Source organism: Microtus oregoni, unplaced genomic scaffold, assembly GCF_018167655.1.
Source record: "Microtus oregoni isolate MIOR12 unplaced genomic scaffold, Mior012 000013F_ref0000133, whole genome shotgun sequence".
Lineage (NCBI taxonomy): Eukaryota > Metazoa > Chordata > Mammalia > Rodentia > Cricetidae > Microtus > Microtus oregoni.
The window spans coordinates 25,249,074-25,269,560 of NW_024543072.1; the positions used below are offsets into that span (position 1 = coordinate 25,249,074).

The window sequence follows — 20,487 nt, forward strand, 5'->3', positions numbered from 1 at the left end:
GCAAAAACAAAACAAAGCACCAAAAAAACAAAAAAAAAAAAACAAAAAAAAAAACCCTTTGACTCTCAATGTGGACTTCTTTCCACCCCAGACAAGCTCCCTGGGATTATTCCTCAACATCAGCTGGCTAGAAATTTCCCAAGCAGCTGGAACTCACCGAGGCCTGTTGATGAGTACTTCAGTTGGCTTGCTTTGTGTTTATGGACATCCCTGGACTTTGTGTGAATGTGTGCCATGTCAGCAATTGAACCAGCCATGACTAGCATCTGCCTTTCTTTAGGCTCAGAGAGATGAAGTCACCAGTATGCCATGTGGTTTTCATGTGGTAGTGCTGGATTTGAACCCAGGTCTGAGTCTGCGCGCCTCATTCTAGCACTGCACTCTGTCACTCAAAAATTAATTTCATAATCATTCGCTTCACTTTCCATATTGGTTTTTGGTGCCTAACCCAAAGGCCATAGAACAGCAACTTTGGGACAGCCCCAAAAGGTCTACTTGAAAAACTTGTGGAAAACCATGCATGTCTTTCTGGCTTGAGGGACTCACCCAGTTCCTGCTACTTCAAAAGCTGAACTATCCGACACTAAGCAGGAAGAAGTCAGGACAACCTGCAGCCAGATTATAAAAGCTCAAGGTGCCAGGAATGCTGGGACTCTTGATTACTGCCTTAGACTTGAAAGTTCTCTCCCAGGTTTGACAGTCACCTTTCCGTTCTTTCAAGTCAGGGAGGAAGATGATAAATTCCCAGACGATCTCTGGAATCTGAACCTGTAAAGCTGCCCACTCTCCCTGAATAGCAGTCGGTCCGAGCTTGAAAAATTTTGGGGGCACTTTGCATTCTAGTACCTGTTTGTTTGTCCTGGTCAGCTCCATGGACCGTCACATCATCTGAACTCGGATAATGACTGAGCTGTACAAGGGGAACTCAAACACTCGCCTCACGCTGTGCTTTCTCTCCTCCTCAGGTGAAGGCAGCTTCCAAGTATGTGGACGTGCCTGTGAGTATCTGAACATCCATCATCGCTTGTGTTTTAGTTGGCTTTTTTTCCTATTTTCATGATGTTTTGGATTGTTTGTTTGTTTTTGGCGTACTCCTCTTGGTTTTTTTGAGACAGGGCCTCGCTCTGTATTCCTGGCTAGCCTAGAACTCCCTGTGTAGACCAGGCTCTCTTGGAACTCGCAGAGATCCGCCTGCATTGGAGCTGGGATTAAGAGCACTCACAGTTTTTGTGCTTTGTTTTCATCCATGCGTATCTGAGCATTGTGTTTTGTTGGATTGTATCTATTCTGTCCTTAGCTTTGCTTTCACGGTGGGTCTGACTTCATGCCTGGCTCCCAAGCTCTATATATCTAATGTGGACCAACAGAGACCAAGACCAGAACCATGTTTTTTCCAATGAGAAGAAAGCATGATTTTCTGTGTCGTGAAGGGAGGACCAGTGTGAGGGTTAACCCAGTTCCCTCTTGCTTTTGTTCCTCTGGTTGCCTGTCACTCAAAGTCCTTCTGCTCCTCCAGCACACACACTTTGTGGCCCCAAATTGGAAATTTCAACAACGGTTCCAATATTTTTTGGTTTAAACAAATACATTCTGATTTTGTTCATTTGGGGGTCAATCTGCAATTGTTTTAAGGAAAACTTACAAAACTGTTCATAATTAGTGCTAGCCTCATTAATGAAAAGAGCCCTCAAAGTTCATGGAGAAGGCACTTGAGGTTGCCCAAAATTTACATTTAAATTGAGGTTAAGTACTACACATGAATGCTAAAGTGTGGGATTACCTGAGATAAACCAGAAGTCATTTCTAGACGGACCTTGCCCTGCCTATTAGCAAAATAAAATTGGAGAGACTTTTAAATATATTCCAATAAAGGAGAAAGGAAACGATGCTGTTTCTCCATTTCTAACAAAAGGGGTGTGAGTCTATTATAAAATATTAAATTTAGGAGCTTTATCTCAACAGTCCCTGAGGGGCTGGTACTGAGCGAGTCTCATTCTGGACGTGGTTAAGTACCCTCCTTGTTCAAATACTTATTTGTGAAAATTTGTTTTTTTTCTAAAAAGGATTTATATTAACATTTAAATTCATTTCCCCAGGAAGCTAAGTGCGTAATGGTTTATTGGCTTATTTCTCAAAGGAAGACAAAATGGAAAACTGGAGTGAACGTAGCATTAGCATGCATTTTGTTTGTTTAATGAAAGAATGTACAATCAATAATTATGTTTGAATTTATACAATACTTCTCATCAAGGGACCCCACTCCTTCCTGTAGGCAGAAGAATGGAGAAGAAAAAAGGCTCACAGAAGTGTAACAAGGGGAGAAATGAAGCAATTTACTCTTAAGTTCCAGAGTAAAAGCTCCCCCTTTATGTGGGATCTCTGGCCATGCTGCTCCATCTTTAAAATGGAGAAGTCCCACACCTAGGTCTGCCGCATCCATTAAATGGTGCTACGCGTGCGGAACTCACGTGAGCATGCGTTAGATACTCATGCAGCATGGAGCAAAGGGCCTTTCAGGGTGTAATGATACCCAGAGCAAAGGATGGATGGGTCTGCTGCCGTAGGCCTGTCCTCCGCTGAGTTTATGAGTGTCAGAAAGGGAAAGACCAAGTTCTTAGCCCAGAGATCTGTTGTCTCCAGCTGTGGGTGTCGAGAGGCAATCAGAGAGCATCAGGAGTTCTGGGTCCTGCTCTTCAGACAAGGCCCAATATATAAAGAAATTGGATTTAACATAGGTATTAGCATCAAGCCACATGAGAGCAGCATTTTAGAAAAATCAGAAAAGACTCACTTCCGTCAATCTTTTATGCCTCAGCCTAACAATTCCCACAGGTCAGGTCCAGCTTTTTTTTTTTTTCCTGTGGATGGGGTAAACAGGACTCGATGCTCTTGAGAGTTCTTTATGATTGGTAATCACGAAGACACTCATAGGTTGACGGTGCTGTCTCAGGAACTTGAGGATATGGGAGAACAAAAATGACTTAGCAGAGTTTCCCTTTCTGAAGGGGCAGACGAAAATGACATAGCATGGCCTCTGCTATGGTTTGACCACTGATGACACGGAGTGTGATTATAACCACCGCAGCCAAGCGTTGTGAAGCAACCACCAAATGTCCAACATTATTTTGAGCCCTTTAACGTTTTGTCTTGGTAATGTCTCTATTTTAGAGGTGGATAAACTGAAATGGAGGCTCACTTGATTTAGGAGGGCCAGGCAGTTGACAGTAATAAAGCTCACACTTCAGACTATCTTAGACACTCCGCCACACTACAAGATGAGTTTAGTTAGTGCATAGACACATGCTTGGATAGTGGAGCAATTATTTTACTATCAGAAAAGAAAATGATTAGTAGACCAAACTGATGATTGTGCCAGTTGTTAATAGCTTAGAACTATGCTATATTTAAAAAGTAAATTGATTAAGTGTATACTTTTATAGCCAGTAACCATATATACTAAGTCTTACAGAAAATAAATAATTCTATAGATATCTATGCCACACAATACACATATGTATATATAGTATTTAGATATAGTAAACAATCATTTACTTTTGAAGATGGCCCTGTCAGAGGCTCTTGTTCATTTCATCCTGTTCAATAGAGGAGGTGGCTGAAGCACCTAGAAGGTGAAAAGGTATGCCCAAAGGTCACCTGGGCAGGAAGTCAGCAAGGAAGAGTCAGGAGGGCTGGTTGACCGTAGAGCCTATCTGTTCTAGTTCCAAGAGACAGCATGCACAAAATTGGCCTTCCAACAGTGAAGCACTACAAATAAGGGGGTTGGTGGGTAGGTTGGTGGGTAGGCTGGTGGGTAGGTTGGTGGGTAGGCTGGTGGGTAGGCTGGTGGGTAGGCTGGTGGGTAGGTTGGTGGGTAGGCTGGTGGGTAGGTTGGTGGGTAGGCTGGTGGGTAGGCTCGTGGGTAGGCTGGTGGGTAGGTTGGTGGGTAGGCTGGTGGGTAGGCTGGTGGGTAGGCTGGTGGGTAGGCTGGTGGGTAGGCTGGTGGGTAGGTTGGTGGGTAGGCTGGTGGGTAGGTTGGTGGGTTGGTTGGTAGGTTGGATGGGTGGGTGTGTAGGTTTAGGATTTTTTTGAAGAACCAATTCACTGGTATTCCATGCTAACTTATAACAGTCACTGGTGGCCATACCAGGATGTATAGTAGTAAGACATGGCATAAGTTTGGGCATTGTTTGATGACGTCATCCTAGATTTCCAACTCTTATCCCCAGAGGTTCTAATTTTAGGAGCCCTTGGGTGGAGCCTTTATAATCTCTTTCTAAAACGTGTTTCCCATTCTTCGGTAAAAATCTGAAAACCAGTGGGCTAAATCAGTAATTCTTGACCTGAAACACCTAGAAAGTTTTGGGGCTTGGGTTTTTTGGTTTTGTTTTCATAAGAGTCGTTGGCCAGATTGCTTGTCAGACAAATTAAAAGAGATGCTGTAAACCCGGGCATCCATTTCTACAGTGCTTTCTAGATGCTTTGACATTTGCAACTGGCTTTATAACCCTGCATACAATCGCCTTAAATCATGCCTAGCTCTGATTCTTGTTGTTGTGTTACTGTGAGGTTTCAGACACCATTTATTTAGCCCCATGGGAGGACTATCACATAAGTTCATTACTACAAAGATTCTTCTCTCACTGAGCCCCACTAGCAGAAGGAGGCACTAGTCCCCATAATTTAGCACATTCTATTTCTTACATCTAGAGTTTGACCCTTATTTGTACAATAGTATTCATACTAAAGGCTTGCTTAAGATACCAGACCTGAAGTTTGTATCCCCTGCTTATCTGGTCTTAGTTTACCTAATCCACAGGGTGCCTTCCTTCTAAGGTGTCTTCCACATGTGGCGGTCACTCAGCTCTACAGTTATTTTCGTGGATTTGTTTAGCTGCTTTCCTGAGTCTGTATTCTAGTCTGTCAGTCTGCCCTAGCCGTATGGAAGCCATCACCCAAAGGCTGATCCTACCAGGGGGAGACAATGCTGACACAAAGCCTAACCTATCAGTCACTTGTTCAGTCCGGTGTGCTTTTCAGCTGGTAACCAAGCTTATCAGCTTTCTTATCTACCAGCAGCTTTGATCCCAGCTGTTCTTGCAGGAAGTCTACTTACACTGTACCACCCATCCTTCCTGCCCTTTGCACCCCTGTGATTTTAAATCATATCCTGATTGTAATTGAATCTCTTCTAAGTAACTTAACGTCCACGGCTATGACTGCCTAGCTTCCCCCTGCAAGACCTCCCAGTACATAGGAACAGCTCCCCTTCTTCCCTGTGAACACCAACAGCTGATGAGCCTGAGCATCTGAGGTGACTGTCCATCCGGCCAGAAGAGCACCCTCTCCTTAGCACACTGTTCCCAGGCGTGCCCTGGTTCCCTTCTTTCCACTATTAGTCCATCAAGGGATGGAAGCTCAACTCATCTGAATCAGGTGTGAGACTCACATCAAAGGAAGGCCCTTGTGAGCAGGAGAAGGAGAACCAACCGTGTCATGACGTCATCTGTATCTGTGTCTTGTCTCCATCAAGTCTCCTTTTCCTTTCTGACGCTAAAGTCGATCCTAATAGTAAGATGCAATATCAAGGAGAAGGGATCATAGTAGTTCAAATTTATGTTGCAATGTTTCAAGCCATTTTTCTCTACATTATTATAGCTGCCAGTCATAATCCTTGATGGTCAGATAGGGAGATATCAATCCCACTCTGTGGTTCTGTTACTAAGGCCCATGGATGCTCAAGTGATTCGCATAGTTCCAATTTGGGGTGGAATAATAATCCTTACAGTAGAATGAAGAGCTCTAAAAGGGAGGCTACTAGAGGATCTGGTCACTCATTCATAAGTTTGTCCATCCAGCAAATATTTCCTAAGAACCTAATAGGTACCAGACATCATCCCTGTGTACTAAAAATACAATTAAAAGTGAGTCAAAATTCTGCTCTTCATGGAGTTTATCTTCTAGGAGGAAAGGGCAGATAAAACCCCAAAATTAATACATAGCACAGCATCAACTCTTGGTCAATGGTGTGGTGATAGATGATAGATAAATACATAAATCAATGAATGAGTCACACCAAAGCCTAGTGGAGATGGTGCACGCCTTTAATCCCAGCACTCGGGAGGCAGAGGCAAGTCTACAGAACGAATTCCAGAAGGATTGCCAGGGCTACATGGAAGAAATCCTGTCTCAAAGGAAAAAAAAAAAAGAGTCAAGCCAATTTGATTTTTTTTAATTGTGCGTTTTTACACCTCAAATGCATGCCCTTTTAAGGAAATGAGTTTTAGTGAAAGAGAAGGCATGTTGCAGATACCAGCATTGCAGAGCACTGTTCTGAATGGGTGACTTACCAAGAGGCTTTTGCTGGCTTTTGCTTCATCTAACCTCTAAGAGGTACAGGAAAAAGGCTATACCGCAAGTATCCCAAAAGACAGGAAACAATAATAATAAGTTTCTCAGGTTCCCCAGGTAAGGATCCCCATCCTGACTAAGAGCATCTTTTGATGTACAGCTGCCAAAGAGAGAGGAGAGATGTGCCCTCTTAGAACGGATGGCAAGGCTCCCATCTCCTTGAAGAAGCACTATTGTATCACAAAACTGTTACAATTAGAGGACCATCATTCGCAAACTGCTCTATCCATTTGCTGAAAATTGCTTAGAAGTGTAACATTTGATACTGTGGCTTTGGGGTGTCCCTCATTGTTTTTCAAATTAATACCTTGTCATTGTTTCGGCATGTGTTAAGCAATGTTACTAGCATCCCGGGGGCCAAGCATTGGCCCTTTGCTTGATAATTGTAAGCTTTGTATCAGGGGGGAAAAAAATACAGTCCCACTGTTTCCAAACCTTCCTCATTTTCACCCTGGAAATTACACGGAAGTGTTAACTAACTTCAATTTGCAGGGCCTGACAGTCACGTCTTGTAGCGAAATGATACTTTGTGATCTAAGGTAAATCACAGTAATGAAAACTCATCTTTTTAGTTATTAGCAAACATACAACTCTACTGTAGAAATTTAAGAGGTGTATGGCAGCTCTCCTAATGACCCATATTACAGTGTTTTAATGGGTTTCTTTGGAGATAACTTTGATTTTTGACATCTCAAGCAGTGCACATTCCGTTTTGTTTTGGTTTGTATTTTGTATCTTATTTTTTTTCCACAATAAATCATTTCCTAAGTACTGGATGAAGAACCTGCCTACCTTTCCAGAAAATATAATTAATTTTAAAACCAACCCCTTTTCTTTTTCTTCATTCATTCATTCACTCATTCTTTAATTTTTTTTTATCCCTAGAGTTCCAGGCTGCACTGGAAGTCAGGATAAATGACTTAGGGTCTTTTTCTAAGTAAAATACACACAAATACTTACCAGATATTGCCAGACTGAACCCCCTTGAGAGGGTCTTGAATTAAAGGGAATAGTCATTGAAATAGGATTCCTGAAGTACTTTCTTATTTTACTTTACAAAAGAGAAAGGAGAAAAATAGAAGAAAACAGGATATAGTGAGTTTTGGTTTTTGTTTATTTGTTTGTTGGTTGGTTTTTAACTGTGGTCTGAAGCAAAGCCAGAGAATGTCCCTGGGTGGTCTAGAATTTGACCATCAGCTAAGCATTCTAGGGCGAAAATAGTGTAAAAGTCCCTATAAAATTCTATTCCTATCTTTTAAAAAGTGTAAGAGTCTAGCATCCGTTCCTTCTGGTCCAGAACTGAATATCATGACCATAAAAACAGAGCAAACGGGACATGGGCAGAGGAAAGGTAGACGGGTGGACAGTGCCCATCAAGGTCTGAAAGGTTCATCTTCATACTTTTCTGTTTCTTTGCAGAAACCTGGGATGGATGTGGCCGATGCCTACGTGACTTTCGTCCGCCACTCTCAGGATGTCCTACGTGATAAGGTCAATGAGGAGATGTATATAGAAAGGTTATTTGATGTAAGTAAATGCCTTCTCCTCCTTGCAGCCCAAGGAGGAGACCCTCCAAAATGTGACAGAATAGGAGACAGGAGGATAAGTCACATTTTGAAAAAAAAAATGGATTGGTCCTGATTCAAAGAGAATCTCTTCCTCTCCCTCTACCTTAGGCTCTTAACTGTCGTGTCTGTTCTGAACCCACTCCTGGTGTGGCTGTGTCTGAGTCCCAGTCTGTGTGGTATGTGGACAGCACCCAGCTCTCGGCAAGCAGGCATTTTCTGTACGGAACTGGTGGGGCAGAGTCCTTGAACTGGCAAAGACCTTCTTCTGTCCCCATCTTCCTCCTTGCAACCTGACCTCGAGTAAGGGACACAGTTCCCATTGGGGAAGCTGAGGCCAGCACCCCCTGTCCTGGGGATAGCGCCTCCATGATCCTCCATTGTGAGTGTTGCCAAAGGCTTATATGTGAGTCACTTGCTCAGTTTCTTTTGTGATCCATAGTGCTTCCTGTCCATCCACCTACCTCAGCAGAAGTGGGTAAAACCAACAAAAGCCAAATACAGTGGGCTACCACATCAACCCAAACCAAAACACAGAAAATGCAGGCTTCCGTGGGTGAGTGGCTCTCAGGAAGACTTAGTGCCATTGCAAAGTAAGACCCTGAAGTCAAAAGGAATCTGCCTCAGTCTCAAACTGTCTTTCTGTCTGTCTGAAGCCAAAGCAGATAGAATTAGGTCACGTACCCAGGTATACTGCTTCTAGTTTCCCCCAAGTCTCCCTGAGTAGACCCAGCCAGAGTGCCCTGGAGCTGGTGTCCTGGTCTCCGTGCCTCTCTGTCACTGTGCAGACTACTGCCCTGTGAAACGTGAGCTCCTCCTGTCCAGGTTGTTGTATTTTCAGTGCCAGCCAAACATTAATGTTTTGCTCAACTGTGGAACCCTTGTTTCTGTATTTTTCCTGTAATTGTGTTCACCAATTTACGCTGTGTTTTGTGTGTTTTTGTCCCGTAGCTAAATGAGCTCATTGTTGGCACTGCTTTCAGATGCTGCCGCTTCCGACTCTCCGTGCTTTGTCTTCCAGCTTATTGGCTTTCCTAGTGTGTGCAAAAGGCTCCTTTTTCTCTCTTTCTTTCTTCCTCTTCCTTTTCCGATCACCTCTGTTCTCCGCTCCACACCCCTCTCTCCTGCATCACCTTCTTTGGACAAAACCCTTGTTACTTTTTAATTCCCACTCGTCCTCTCTCTGATGAAAATGGAACTTATCTCTCATGTCAAATGTTTTATCACATTATATCAAGTGGCATGAATTGGAATCAAATAATCTTCCTGTGTACATCTTCTAGCATGACCCACATCCACCGAGAATGCCTCATACATGCATAAAGCTCACCAGTGGGGCCTCCCCCTCTCTGCATGCGTGCCTCTATGAAAGTCCTGAGCCCAGTTTGTCTGAGGCACTGTTGCCCATCCAATAGGCATTGAAAACAGACCTACAGCACCCTTGGGTCCGGTGAGGGGTGTGGATTCTGCCCATCTCCTCTGAATTCAGTTCCAAATGAGAAATTTTCAGGAAGCTTGGGGATTGCTCTTTTCAATGCCTAGGTTGCCTGGTTGTTTTTTTTTTTTTTCCTTTGATCGGTATCTTCTGGTTTTAAGTTTTGTGGTGTGGTGTGTGGGGGGGGGGGTGTATGTGTTATGTGTTTGTGTGTGTGTGTGTGTGGTGTGTGTGGGGGGGTGTATGTGTTATGTGTTTGTGTGTGGTGTGTGTGTGTTCCTGTATGAATGTGTGTGCTGATAACCTACGATCCCCGAAATTTTAAAACATCTAGTACTGAATTTGATGCTTAATCTGTGATTTAGCCTGTCTCTTTATTGACAAGGAATCTACCCTTCTCGCTTCTTTTTTTTAAAAAATTAAGAACGCAAGAAGAAAATTTTGTTTGAAGGTATTCCTGTTAAAGGCTGGGAGGCAAATGGTCATTTGATTGGCTCTTTGTAAGGGAATCGCAACCAAATATTCACTTAAACGTTAAAAGGGAGCCTTGTCTGGCACCGATGGGGGAAAACGGACTTGTCTAACTAAAACACATGCACATTCCAGCCCTCTGTGCTTTAACATGAATCAGTCATTAAAAGAAATATTCCTAAGAATTCACTTTGCAAAAGCAAGTTCTGTCTCCGGGTATATGTCGGGGGGTGGGGGAGAGATCCTTTCAGAATTTCACGAGTACGTCCAGCCCCTTGTAGTAGTCCACAAAGCCAGCATCGGTGGCAGCAGTAAATCTCCGAGAAACCGCCCCCCCACACACACACAGTTTGGTTTCACATTGCCCCAATTTTCTTTCTCTCTCCTGCACTGTCTTAACTTTCCTCTTGCCATCATACGGTTTTACCATTCTAACCCTGAGAGCCGTTCTATACTCTTCACCCTAACCTCCTAGGGACAAAAAAAAAAAATCAAAAATCACCTTTTAGGAGCTGTTTAGACATGAGTTTCTTGGACATTTACTTTCTTATTCCCCAAATAACCTGGTCCCCCAATTTACAAGATCTGTTGGTGCTAGGCAACCTAACGGATGTGGCACAAAAATAAATAAATAAGATTTTAAAAGTTATTGAATCTGTCACGGATTTAAAACATTTGTCATTTAAAAACCCAGAGCTTCTCAAAAGCTTCATTACCATGCAGCTTCAGTAATTTAATTCAGGACTTACTGTTTTTCTATAATCTAGGGGGAAATCATCAGATTACCAACATGTTTGATTATTTTTCAGCTTCTGTTTCCTCAAGCATGGTGTTTATTCCTTTGCGTTCATGCCCTGTAAAACTCCTGTGTCCAGAAAGCTAAACTGGCAGTATCAAGGCAGAAGGGTCCCGTGAATGCTGCCATTGCCCGGGTCCTCTTGCGCTGAACTTGCTCTCTAATGAAGGGGGTCCTGGGCCAGCTTCCTAAACAATTGGCAGAAATCTATTGAGAAATACTTGTTGATCTGAGCTATTTCTCTTCCAAATTGTTGCATTTTGATAAATGGCAGAAATGAATAATAGCAAATTAGCATTTTGAATGAAGAAAAAAAACTATATATCTCTGAGATTGTTTGCTGTTTGGGGTTGTTGGTTCCCACTACCGTGTCAGTCTCTGTTTTTCTGTCCTTGCTGGCATCTGTCATTTCAGAGGCATGTACTAAGAGTCCTTGTTGTTTTAACTGTGTTTCGACTCTTAGCTTTATTTATCTGATAAATCCCTTGAGTTCTTGCCGTTTTGTATTGTTTCTCCCCCTTGCTATTACTGCGTGTACTCTGGCAGGAAGGCTGGATGGCTTTCAGTATATGTTTGTCTATAAGAATATTTTGGATCCTAGCTGGTCACTTAATGGCTTATTTTATGTTTTAACAAGGTCTCTATCCAGTGATTTCTGAGCTGTTTCTTTCTCTGCTGCATCACTGTGCTTTTGGCTGGGAGTGGGTGCTTGTGGGAGATTAGCAACATAGCAGTTAGGGCTCTATATTCGATTCTCTGCATTTTATATTTATTTTATTATGTGACTTAAAAACAGACTTTCCAAATTCATCTCCGCTGTTTAATTAAATTAAAAGCAGGCATTCTGTAGGTTTTTTGAAGAAATGCATTTAGACATAATATTGCCTACCAGGTATTTACTTTTTTTCAATGAAACTCTCCCTGCGTATTAACATGTTTAGTTTATATAGTCTTTCTATAAAATACCAACAGTACTTCTTTAATAATATACCTTTAAAAGGGGCTGCATCCATCCAAATAATGTTCTGGTGAGAAAGGAACCCCTAAGCCATTCCCCATGGTAATTCAGAACACTTGTATCTGCTTCTCTTTTTTTGTTATTTTTCAGAGGGAAAAAAACTGAAGCACAATTATAATGTTTTCACTTGCTGAAAATAAGATTTTGATATTGAGAAACAAAATATCCAGACATTTAAATCAAACAAATATCATAAATATATGTAATAGTGAGTTTGTAGCATATCGATGGGACTGAATTTTTAAAGGAAAACCACATCGCTCTAGGATTTGAGTAGAAGCTTTGCCTCCTTGTCAATTATCGATGCTTTATAAAAACCGTGGGTTGCAATAAACTCCGTGCTCTGAAGATAGCAGGTAAGCAAGGATGCTCAAGGAGAGAAAGCTCGAGGAAAGAGCCTTCCCGTTGGAGTGTCCGTAAACCATGCAGATGGCTTTTCTTTTCCTCCTTCTCTGGTGATTAATTCAACATCTCCCTCAAAACAAAACAAACCCCCCCCCAAAAAAAATGCTTTCCGAAATTAGACATCAGATCAGCGAGAGAAGCACCTAAGATTTCAAGGTCTAAACGAAAATTAATTTATTTCCTCTCCTCCTTGTACTTCTTGAAGACACAGACCGAGAAGAAAATCAGGATTAAAAGAGATGTGCTTAGGGGGAGTTCATCTGCTTAAACCTCACAGGCTCAGAGCGGAATGATTAAAAAAGCCATCTCAAACTTGGACGGAGTCCACACTGGCGGTAATGCCGCACCCGCTCCAGCTTTCTCCCGCAGGTCCCGTGTCACCGCGAACCAGGCCCGGGGAACATTTGACTAGAGATGATACATGGATTATCTAGGTCAATTATACACTTAATCTGCCTTCTGGGGGATTAAGCATTTACAGAGAAGACTCCGCATTTGGCTTCTCGCTGGCAGTTTTCAGATCAGGAAAAGGCCCCTTACCACACAGCCTTGTAAGAGCTTAATCAGGCGGTGTGGACAGACTCAGAGGGATCTGCCGCCTGGCATCCTCTGCCTCGCACAGATTTCGATTTGCTGTTCCGTTCTCAAATCGAGTTATTTGTTCACTTTCTGTGGCAGTACAATAATTGGGTGTGAATATTTCCCTCTGACGCGGTAATTTAAAACATGAACCCTCTGCCTATTAAAGCATGCTTGGGGGATTTATATAGGAATCCATTGATGGCCTTGTTTTAATCGCCTTATTAAATTATAAGGGCCTGTATGTGTGAACAGACATCAATCAAAATAGGAACCCTGCCGCTCCAGGAAGTAAGGACTGAAGGCAGGCTACAACATTATGTTACTAAATCCATAAGGTATGCCACCAACTGCCAGATGAGGCAAACTGCTTCCAAACAGGCAGTGGGGAGAGACGATTGCATTCACCAGTTCAATGGGCTGCAGTTCTTAAGATCTGAATGGAGAAAAGCAAGGTGCGTGGCTTTCTAGACACCGAGAGGGGAAGTTCTCTCTGCTCTTAGCAACAGCCACCTTGGTGCACTGCACAGCGCAGTGCCCCGAGACCCTGCCCCTGCCCCTTCAGACCTGATCTGCATGACTTTACACAAGGTCCTTAATCTCTCAGAGCCTTCCTCTAGGTAACAGGGGTGGTAAAAGCAGAACCTTCCTCGGGCACTGTTAGGCGCCAGAGATGCCAAGTCCCTGTGCAGCATCCGGATCTAAGGAAGCAGTCGGTAAGTGTTAGCTACCACCCTCCTTATTTTCATCTCCAACACTGAAATGGAAACGCGTTCCTTGGCTGGTCTGTCTTGCTAAACAAAACTCCGTACCTGTTCTGAGGTGTGTAGGCGCCTCTCTGCTGCTTAAGATGTTAACCAGAAGCTCGCTTGTATTCCTTGTTGTAGAGTAGCCTGGTTATTCTTACTTTTTCTAAAACGTATTTCAGAAGCAGGCAGCGTAATTGTTGATAATCAAAAACGGTGCTCAGAATTTATCCAGAGTGGGCTAGAGGCCTTGGGCTTCCCTCTGTAAGCTCAGCAGCCACCTCTGTAAACAAATGGGCTTCTTACGGTTATAGCTGTTAAAGATTCAGTTCTTAGTGCCTGGCTTTGAGTTAGAGCCTTTTCACGTGTTGGGGAAGTGCTCCACTACTGAGCTGCATCCCCAGCCTTGAGTAAACTTCCTCACCAGAAGTAAGCTGGGGTTAACCCATCAGCAAAACCAGGGTAAAAGCAGCAGCGCAGAACTTCCATCCTTCTGGAAGGTTGTTTTAGCAGAGAAGTAAGAAGAGGAAGAAGTAATGGGTGCCTAATTGTTAATGCGGTATGTAGAAACAGTAAACATTGAGAAAACATGGCTAAGCCAATCTAAGACCCTTGAGATGTGATGTTCCCAAAAACCAGGGATGGCCAACTGAATATTTGTTCTTTCCATTTCTTTCCTGATTACAATCACTGTGTGTATTTTCCCAAAAGAAGTAAGCAAAGCTCGCTGTGTTTCAGTTCAAGATCTCTGAGTTCCATGCCAGTAAGTGTTCACCTAATATGTTGTCTGTGAGCATCATCCCTCTAAATACTCTTTGTAAGAAGTTTGCGCGCACCGGGACCCAGTGCCAAACAACATGTGCGGGCAAGGCTGTGCGTGATGTCACATGCGTCTCTTTTCAACCAGCACTGGCCCTCTTTCCACGCTCCTGACTTGGTAGAGGGACCACCGTGCCAATTGCTCTGCAGACTGGAGGAGTTTATTACCGTCTAAACATAGAACTGATTTGTTGAGGGGGGAAAATCAAGCTGAATTCAACCAAGTAGTTCTCTTAAACATAATTAGTAACTTAGCAGAAACCAGGTTTTTTTTTTTTTTTAAAGCTGTTCTCTGCATAGGAGAGAGTCTCTGAAGCTAGCTTTAAAGGAAGAGGAGCAGGCACAAAGGCCATGGCACAAGCCAACCAGGTACTGAGCACGGGGCTGGTTTTATAGAACACATGCCAACATCTGAACTGGATGAAGGAATCTGAGGACATGGCCTGGTAGTGAGGGGATGAGTCTGTGTGTGTGCACACACGTGCAGAGGCCGGAGGTTGTTATCCGATGTCTCCCTCAATGGCTCACCTCCTAGTCTCTAAGACATGGCCTCTGCTCATCCTGCAGCAGTCCAGTTCAGCTAGTCTGCCAGCCTTTGAGCCTTAGGGATTCTCCCTTCTCCCTCCCGACCTTTGGAATCACAGGCACAAATCTCTTGCACCATAGGCAGCTTTTAATGTGGCTGCAAACTCACTTGCATAATGGCAAGCACTTTGACAACTGAGCCCTCTCCCCGTCCCCTGGTCTGATACTTCTTAAGTCATTCTGACTACCTCCAAGAAGTACGGGACTTGTGAATTTGATCTAGATAAGTCTATGCCATTAGGAAGGTTTCTTTGAGGTTGTCAGTCTGAAACGAAGCCACCTTGTCAGCCTGATGTTGTGCTTTTCCATATTTTTCAGGTCACATTTAATTTGAACTGTGACCTTATCTCTTTTATCCTCAATCACAAGGCAAAAGACTACGTACACCCCACCCATCTGCTAGGCCACCCTTTATATCCTGTGTGATTATATGTGACCGAACTGGAAAATTGATCCATGACCCAGCCAAGGAAGGAGACAGTTGACTCTTCCACTTTCTGTACCTGGCTTTGAGCCCCAGAGTCCTGGCATTTACAACATGACCTGGGCCATGCATTAGGGACTTGGAAGACACACATTTTCCAGGAAGGATACAGGCATTGGCAGAGGATAGGGAATGAGAAGTTGCACACACCTCTCTCCTTGATTCGTAATTGATTTTACCTGTTACTCAAAACATACAACAGGTGTGTTGCATGTGAATATACATGTAATATATACTATATAAAAAATAGAATGTGTGCATATGTATATACATATTGTATATATGTGTCTTTAAGGAAGGTGAGTTATCATAGCTAAAAGACATGTACTAAGCATACATATTTAAATTATAAAAAAAACTCAATTCATCTTCAAAAAGTCTATGTTCACAGCCACTCACAGCCTCAGTGACTTCAAGCTCTCTTTATGTCCCATCGTGTACATCAGCTTTGCACAGATTTTCTTGTATTTACTGCCCTTCTTGTAATACATGTAGTTTTAACCAGATCGTTAGCCAATGCAATAAACCACTACTGGTAGATGGGTCTCTTTTTTTTCAACAATGATAGACATAAACTCTACTCAGATGAGAGGGAAAGGAAAAAGTAGGAAGATGCTTCTGATCCCTCTAGTCCCCTGCTGCAATTAATCTCATATGCAAATATAAGTTCTCTTTTACTCTGTGACCTCCACCATACCCAATAACAATAAAATAAGCGTCATTGATTGCTTTGAAATTGGAGTCATAGGTATAGAAAGTTATTTGTCGGTGCTGGACAGAGCCTAGGGCCTTGTGTATGGGGGGGGTACATTACCCCTAACCACACCCCACCCCTTACAACATATCTCTATCTCAAGTGGATATGGCATTCTTCTCTCCTTGCTGGGTGGTTGGGGTATCAGCAGGCTTGTCCATAGAAAAGATAGGGGGCACTAGCAGATCCAGATCAATTATATAAGATGGGAGATTTTCTCCAAAAGGAATTATTTTCTTTGCTAGCATCCTGGCAGATGTCCATTTCAGTACCATGTCTTGAAATGGGTCTTCTAGATACTTCTTCAGCTACTTCCTTCAAAGGCCATCATCATTTGAAATAAATCTTATTTACTGTAGCACAAAACCAGTCTTCAATTTTCTCTGGAGCCCGTGTGGTACAAAGAGTTTAGCTGGTTGTCTTTGCAAGAACAGCTTTCTCGATTCCAGGAGACATTTGGTGAAGACAGTTAATTTGTTTTCTTCTCCAAAGGAGAATGTTCCGTTAATCATCCTAAGAAGCCAGGCTGATTGCTCTGTTACATTAAGGTCACAATATCCGTGTTAACATGACCTGCATGATACTTTTGTGTCTTAGAAAAGGTTTCTCTCATTTTCTTATGGCAAACTTGTGGCATGGAAGCTGGAAGTTATATTCCTAGGCATGCTACTCATGCTCAATTGTGCACATACACACACACACACACACACACACACGCACGCACACGCACACAAGGATACAGAGTAGTCAAGGCACATTCTGTAGAAGTAGAAAAGATATACTAAGTTAATATTTCTCACTGATTTGTTTTTCTCCCTGCCAAGCTCAGTAGAGGTTAAGGCTACTGTTTCAGGGTTTTACTATCTCTTAGCCTCATTGCTCAAGGCTTGTTGTATATTGTTATTCTTTATTTGCTTGAGGGTTGTTGGGGTCTCCCTCTATTGCCCTGGCTTGCCGGGCACTTACCTAGACCAGAATGGCCTCTTAAGTTTCAGTAATTCGTCTGCCTTTGCCTTCTAAGTTCCAGGATTGTAGACCACAGGTGTGAGCCACCACATCATTTGTCCCTAATGATAGAATCTAATACATCTTCTCTAGGCTCCTGGCACTCAGAGTACAGTCAGTGGTCCCCCAGTGTCAGAATCACGGGGACGATGTAGAAGCTGCATGAGAACAGCCTCACTCAACCAGGGTCCTCTGACTTATCAAATACAAACCAAAGCTCAGAAGTTAGTGAGTAAACCCAGTGTTTTTCAAACATACTTTCCCTCACCACAGAGGAAGAAGCAAATTTTACATCAGTAGTAAAGTACTCACGGAGCATGCATGAATCTCACACACACAACGCAAAAAAAAAAAAGAACAAATGTAACTTTGTAGGCTAGTGCAAGGAGCATTAAGGATCGGGGACACACACACACACACATGCATGCACGCACTTTGTAAACCAATGTTTATCTTCACTGCATGAGATGCCTCTGGTATGTTCTGTTCCATGGTTCAAAAATCTTGGTGGTAAAAAAATTTCCCCTGAACAGGTTTCAGCCCTCAGTTTCTAGCACATTATTTAAAGCAAGGTCCTCGTACTTGGCCAGATAGACATTTTGAGCCATGTAATTCTTGGTTTGGTGAGATAGTCTATGTTCTAAAGGGTGGAGTCACATTCCTGACTCCTGCCTGAGATGCCAGCAGCAACTACCATTTCCCAAATTATAGCAACAGATGGCTCCAGGTAGGACCAAATATCCCCTGTGGGTAAAATCATCCCTGTTTGTGAGCCCTGATCTGGAAGGGAAGAGGCCACTGCAGAATAACTTCTCAGAAGAAGGTCAGTCTTCCTCCCTTGGTGGGCATTGTGAATTCCTCTGTGAGTCCACTATCGCATATGAATTGATGAGGAGACCAGGGATAAACTAAATTCTTGTTAGAAACTTAAGAAGTCCATTGTGCACCCAGGAGTTAGCTCAAAAGTCTGTGCTGGGGGACTTGGAGTAGTGATGGGAAGAGCTTGGGAACTAGCTCAGACCCTGTGCCTCTCTCACTCTCTCTAGAACTGTCTTAAATGGTTTTGCCCAATGGCTTCTCTTTCTTTTTTGAAATTATATAGGGACCTTGACTAGAAAGGGAAAAAGAAAGAAAGATAAGAAGCATAGTGGGGTGAGATGGGGTGGCACAAGACTTTATTCCCAGCACTTAAGAGGCAGAGGCAGGCAGATCTCTGTGTTCAAAGCCAGCCTGGTCTACAGAGCAAGTTCCAGGGCAGCCAGGGCTACACAGAGAAACCCTGCCAAGAGAGAGAGAGAGAGAGAGAGAGAGAGAGAGAGAGAGAGAGAGAGAAAGAAAATAGCTGCTTCTACCTGGTAGCACTTTGGCCATTTTCTCATGTCAGAACTTCTAAAGATTCCAGGAAGTCTCAGCTCAATCCTTCATTTACACCCAGTTTCCAGTCCACAGGAGAATGCTTTTCAGTCAAATGTTCTGCTTAACTCCGACCAAGGTGACTAAAAGTCCAGTCAGGGGAATCTGGGTATTCACCCACAGCAGGGATCCTCCTGTCAGTCAACTTCAAGGGTGTCATCGCTCGCCATCTTGAATGGCCTTGCCTGCCTTTGGCGGAATTTTCACTGTGACTAGCCAGTCATGCCAACAGAATTGTAGGTCTTGTCCAAGATGTGGTTATTCCTAATTACCAGGTCTGTGTGCCAACCACACATTAATTTCATACAGGAAAAAAAAAAACCTTTTAACTAGGCTCCCATGTAGCTCAGACTGGCTTTGAACTCACCACATAGCTGCTGATAGCCTTGAGTGCTGTCTCCGTCTCCTGACAAGCACCCTACCCACTGGACTCCATCTCAGACCCCCCCACCCCATTTTTTTAAAAAGAACAAATAATCTGTAAAATGAGCAAAGTCAAAAGCCAGTGAGATGGCTCAGCTGATAAAGGTGACTACCGCACCTACTAGACTGATGGACTAAAGATGGCCTGAATTCAATTCCCATCCCACCCATCCTCTGACCCCAACACAAACACTGTCAAGTACAGGGACCCGAGTGTGCGTGCTCACACATGTAAGAGCACACATGCACACAATAAACGAAGATTTAGTTATAAGCTCAGCAATGTTAAACTCATGGATTGTTTCCTAGTTAAATCCACTAAGTCACCTTTTGAGGAAATCTCTCTTCTTTTTGTTCAGAAAATATATCTTTGACTTAGGAACTCATCCTGAGATGGAGAAATCCTAGCTCATAAGGGCTGCTTCCTTGGAGAAGCCTAAATTGGGCATTTCCTTATGGTGTGACTTAGTTCTGCAGAGAACAGTTGGCCATATTTGGAGACATTCTGCACTCTCTTACCTTGGAGTTTGGGGGTGTGCAGAGGTCAGAGGTCAGAGATGCAGCTTAACATCTGTGCAGTTCACAGCACAGACTCGCCACCCACTACAAATCCACCCTGTGAGAAGTATCCACAGTGCAGAGATGGATGGATGAATAAATAATAAATGAATACCTGTTCTGCTGATTGATGCCTCTGCCCACATAAACGCTTTGTCTTAATAATGCGGGCTCTTGGAGTTTTGAGTTTACTTAAATCATTGGCATTATCTCTGACCATTTCATCCACCAAAAGACTCTAGAGATACCTGGCAGACATATCAAAATCTTGTCTCAAAAGTCCTTTCGACAAGCATCATCATAAGATATCCTTCCTGAGACTAAAACATAAACACCAAAGAATCATTGGCCCCCAACTTTCTCAGCTTGAACTTAGCACTCGCCCATGGACAGTCCCCGTGGAGCTCTTGGATAGTGCTTGAAAGTTAGCATGTGGCTCCCTTCCCTCTGTGGGAAGGGTCCCATCACATCTGAGAGGAGCTGGTTCCCTTCTATCATGAAGGCATTGGAAAAATACACACTTTACAGCCAGAAATCCCTGAGCTCAGTACAGGATCCCCAGGCCCATTTCCTCTTCTGTAAAAAACGTGGTTGAAATAAATGGACTCCTACTCTCTGGCTTCAGAGAGCTGAACAAGGCAGTGCCTGTTGAGCAGAGACTATGGGGCACACATCACAAAAAAAATGGTTCTGTGAGTCTTTTCTCACACTGCTGTCGTCGCTGACTTCAGAGCCTAAAGCCAGCCCATCCCCTTTTCTGATGTTCAGGATGCGTTAGGTAGCGATAATGTCGGTTTGTTGGGATCTGAGAACAATGACAGCCTATGATCATAGGACATGACAGCAAGCATCAAAGAGCCTGGCTGTGTTGCGGGACCCCATCCCCATGATTGAGGGTTGGCTTCGTAGAGCCCTTGTCTAGAATATGTGGTAAAGCCCTGGGTTCCGTCTCTAGCAATAACAAATCCGCTTGAGCGAAAGGGTCAGGAAGGTCCAGGGCCTGAGCTGGCTCTATACATCTAC

At 43.3% G+C, this 20,487-nt stretch overlaps 1 protein-coding gene across 19 annotated transcripts in view; it reads left to right on the forward strand.

Annotated features, from left to right (window-relative positions):
- Window positions 1-20,487, forward strand: part of Cadps (calcium dependent secretion activator) — a 437,227-nt gene that overhangs the window by 389,833 nt on the left and 26,907 nt on the right. For all 19 annotated transcript variants that reach the window (XM_041663140.1, XM_041663146.1, XM_041663141.1 and 16 more), the window contains 2 exons: window positions 966-998; window positions 7,828-7,935. In XM_041663140.1, the coding sequence (XP_041519074.1) occupies window positions 966-998; window positions 7,828-7,935 (141 nt within the window). The remainder of the gene's footprint in view (window positions 1-965; window positions 999-7,827; window positions 7,936-20,487) is intronic.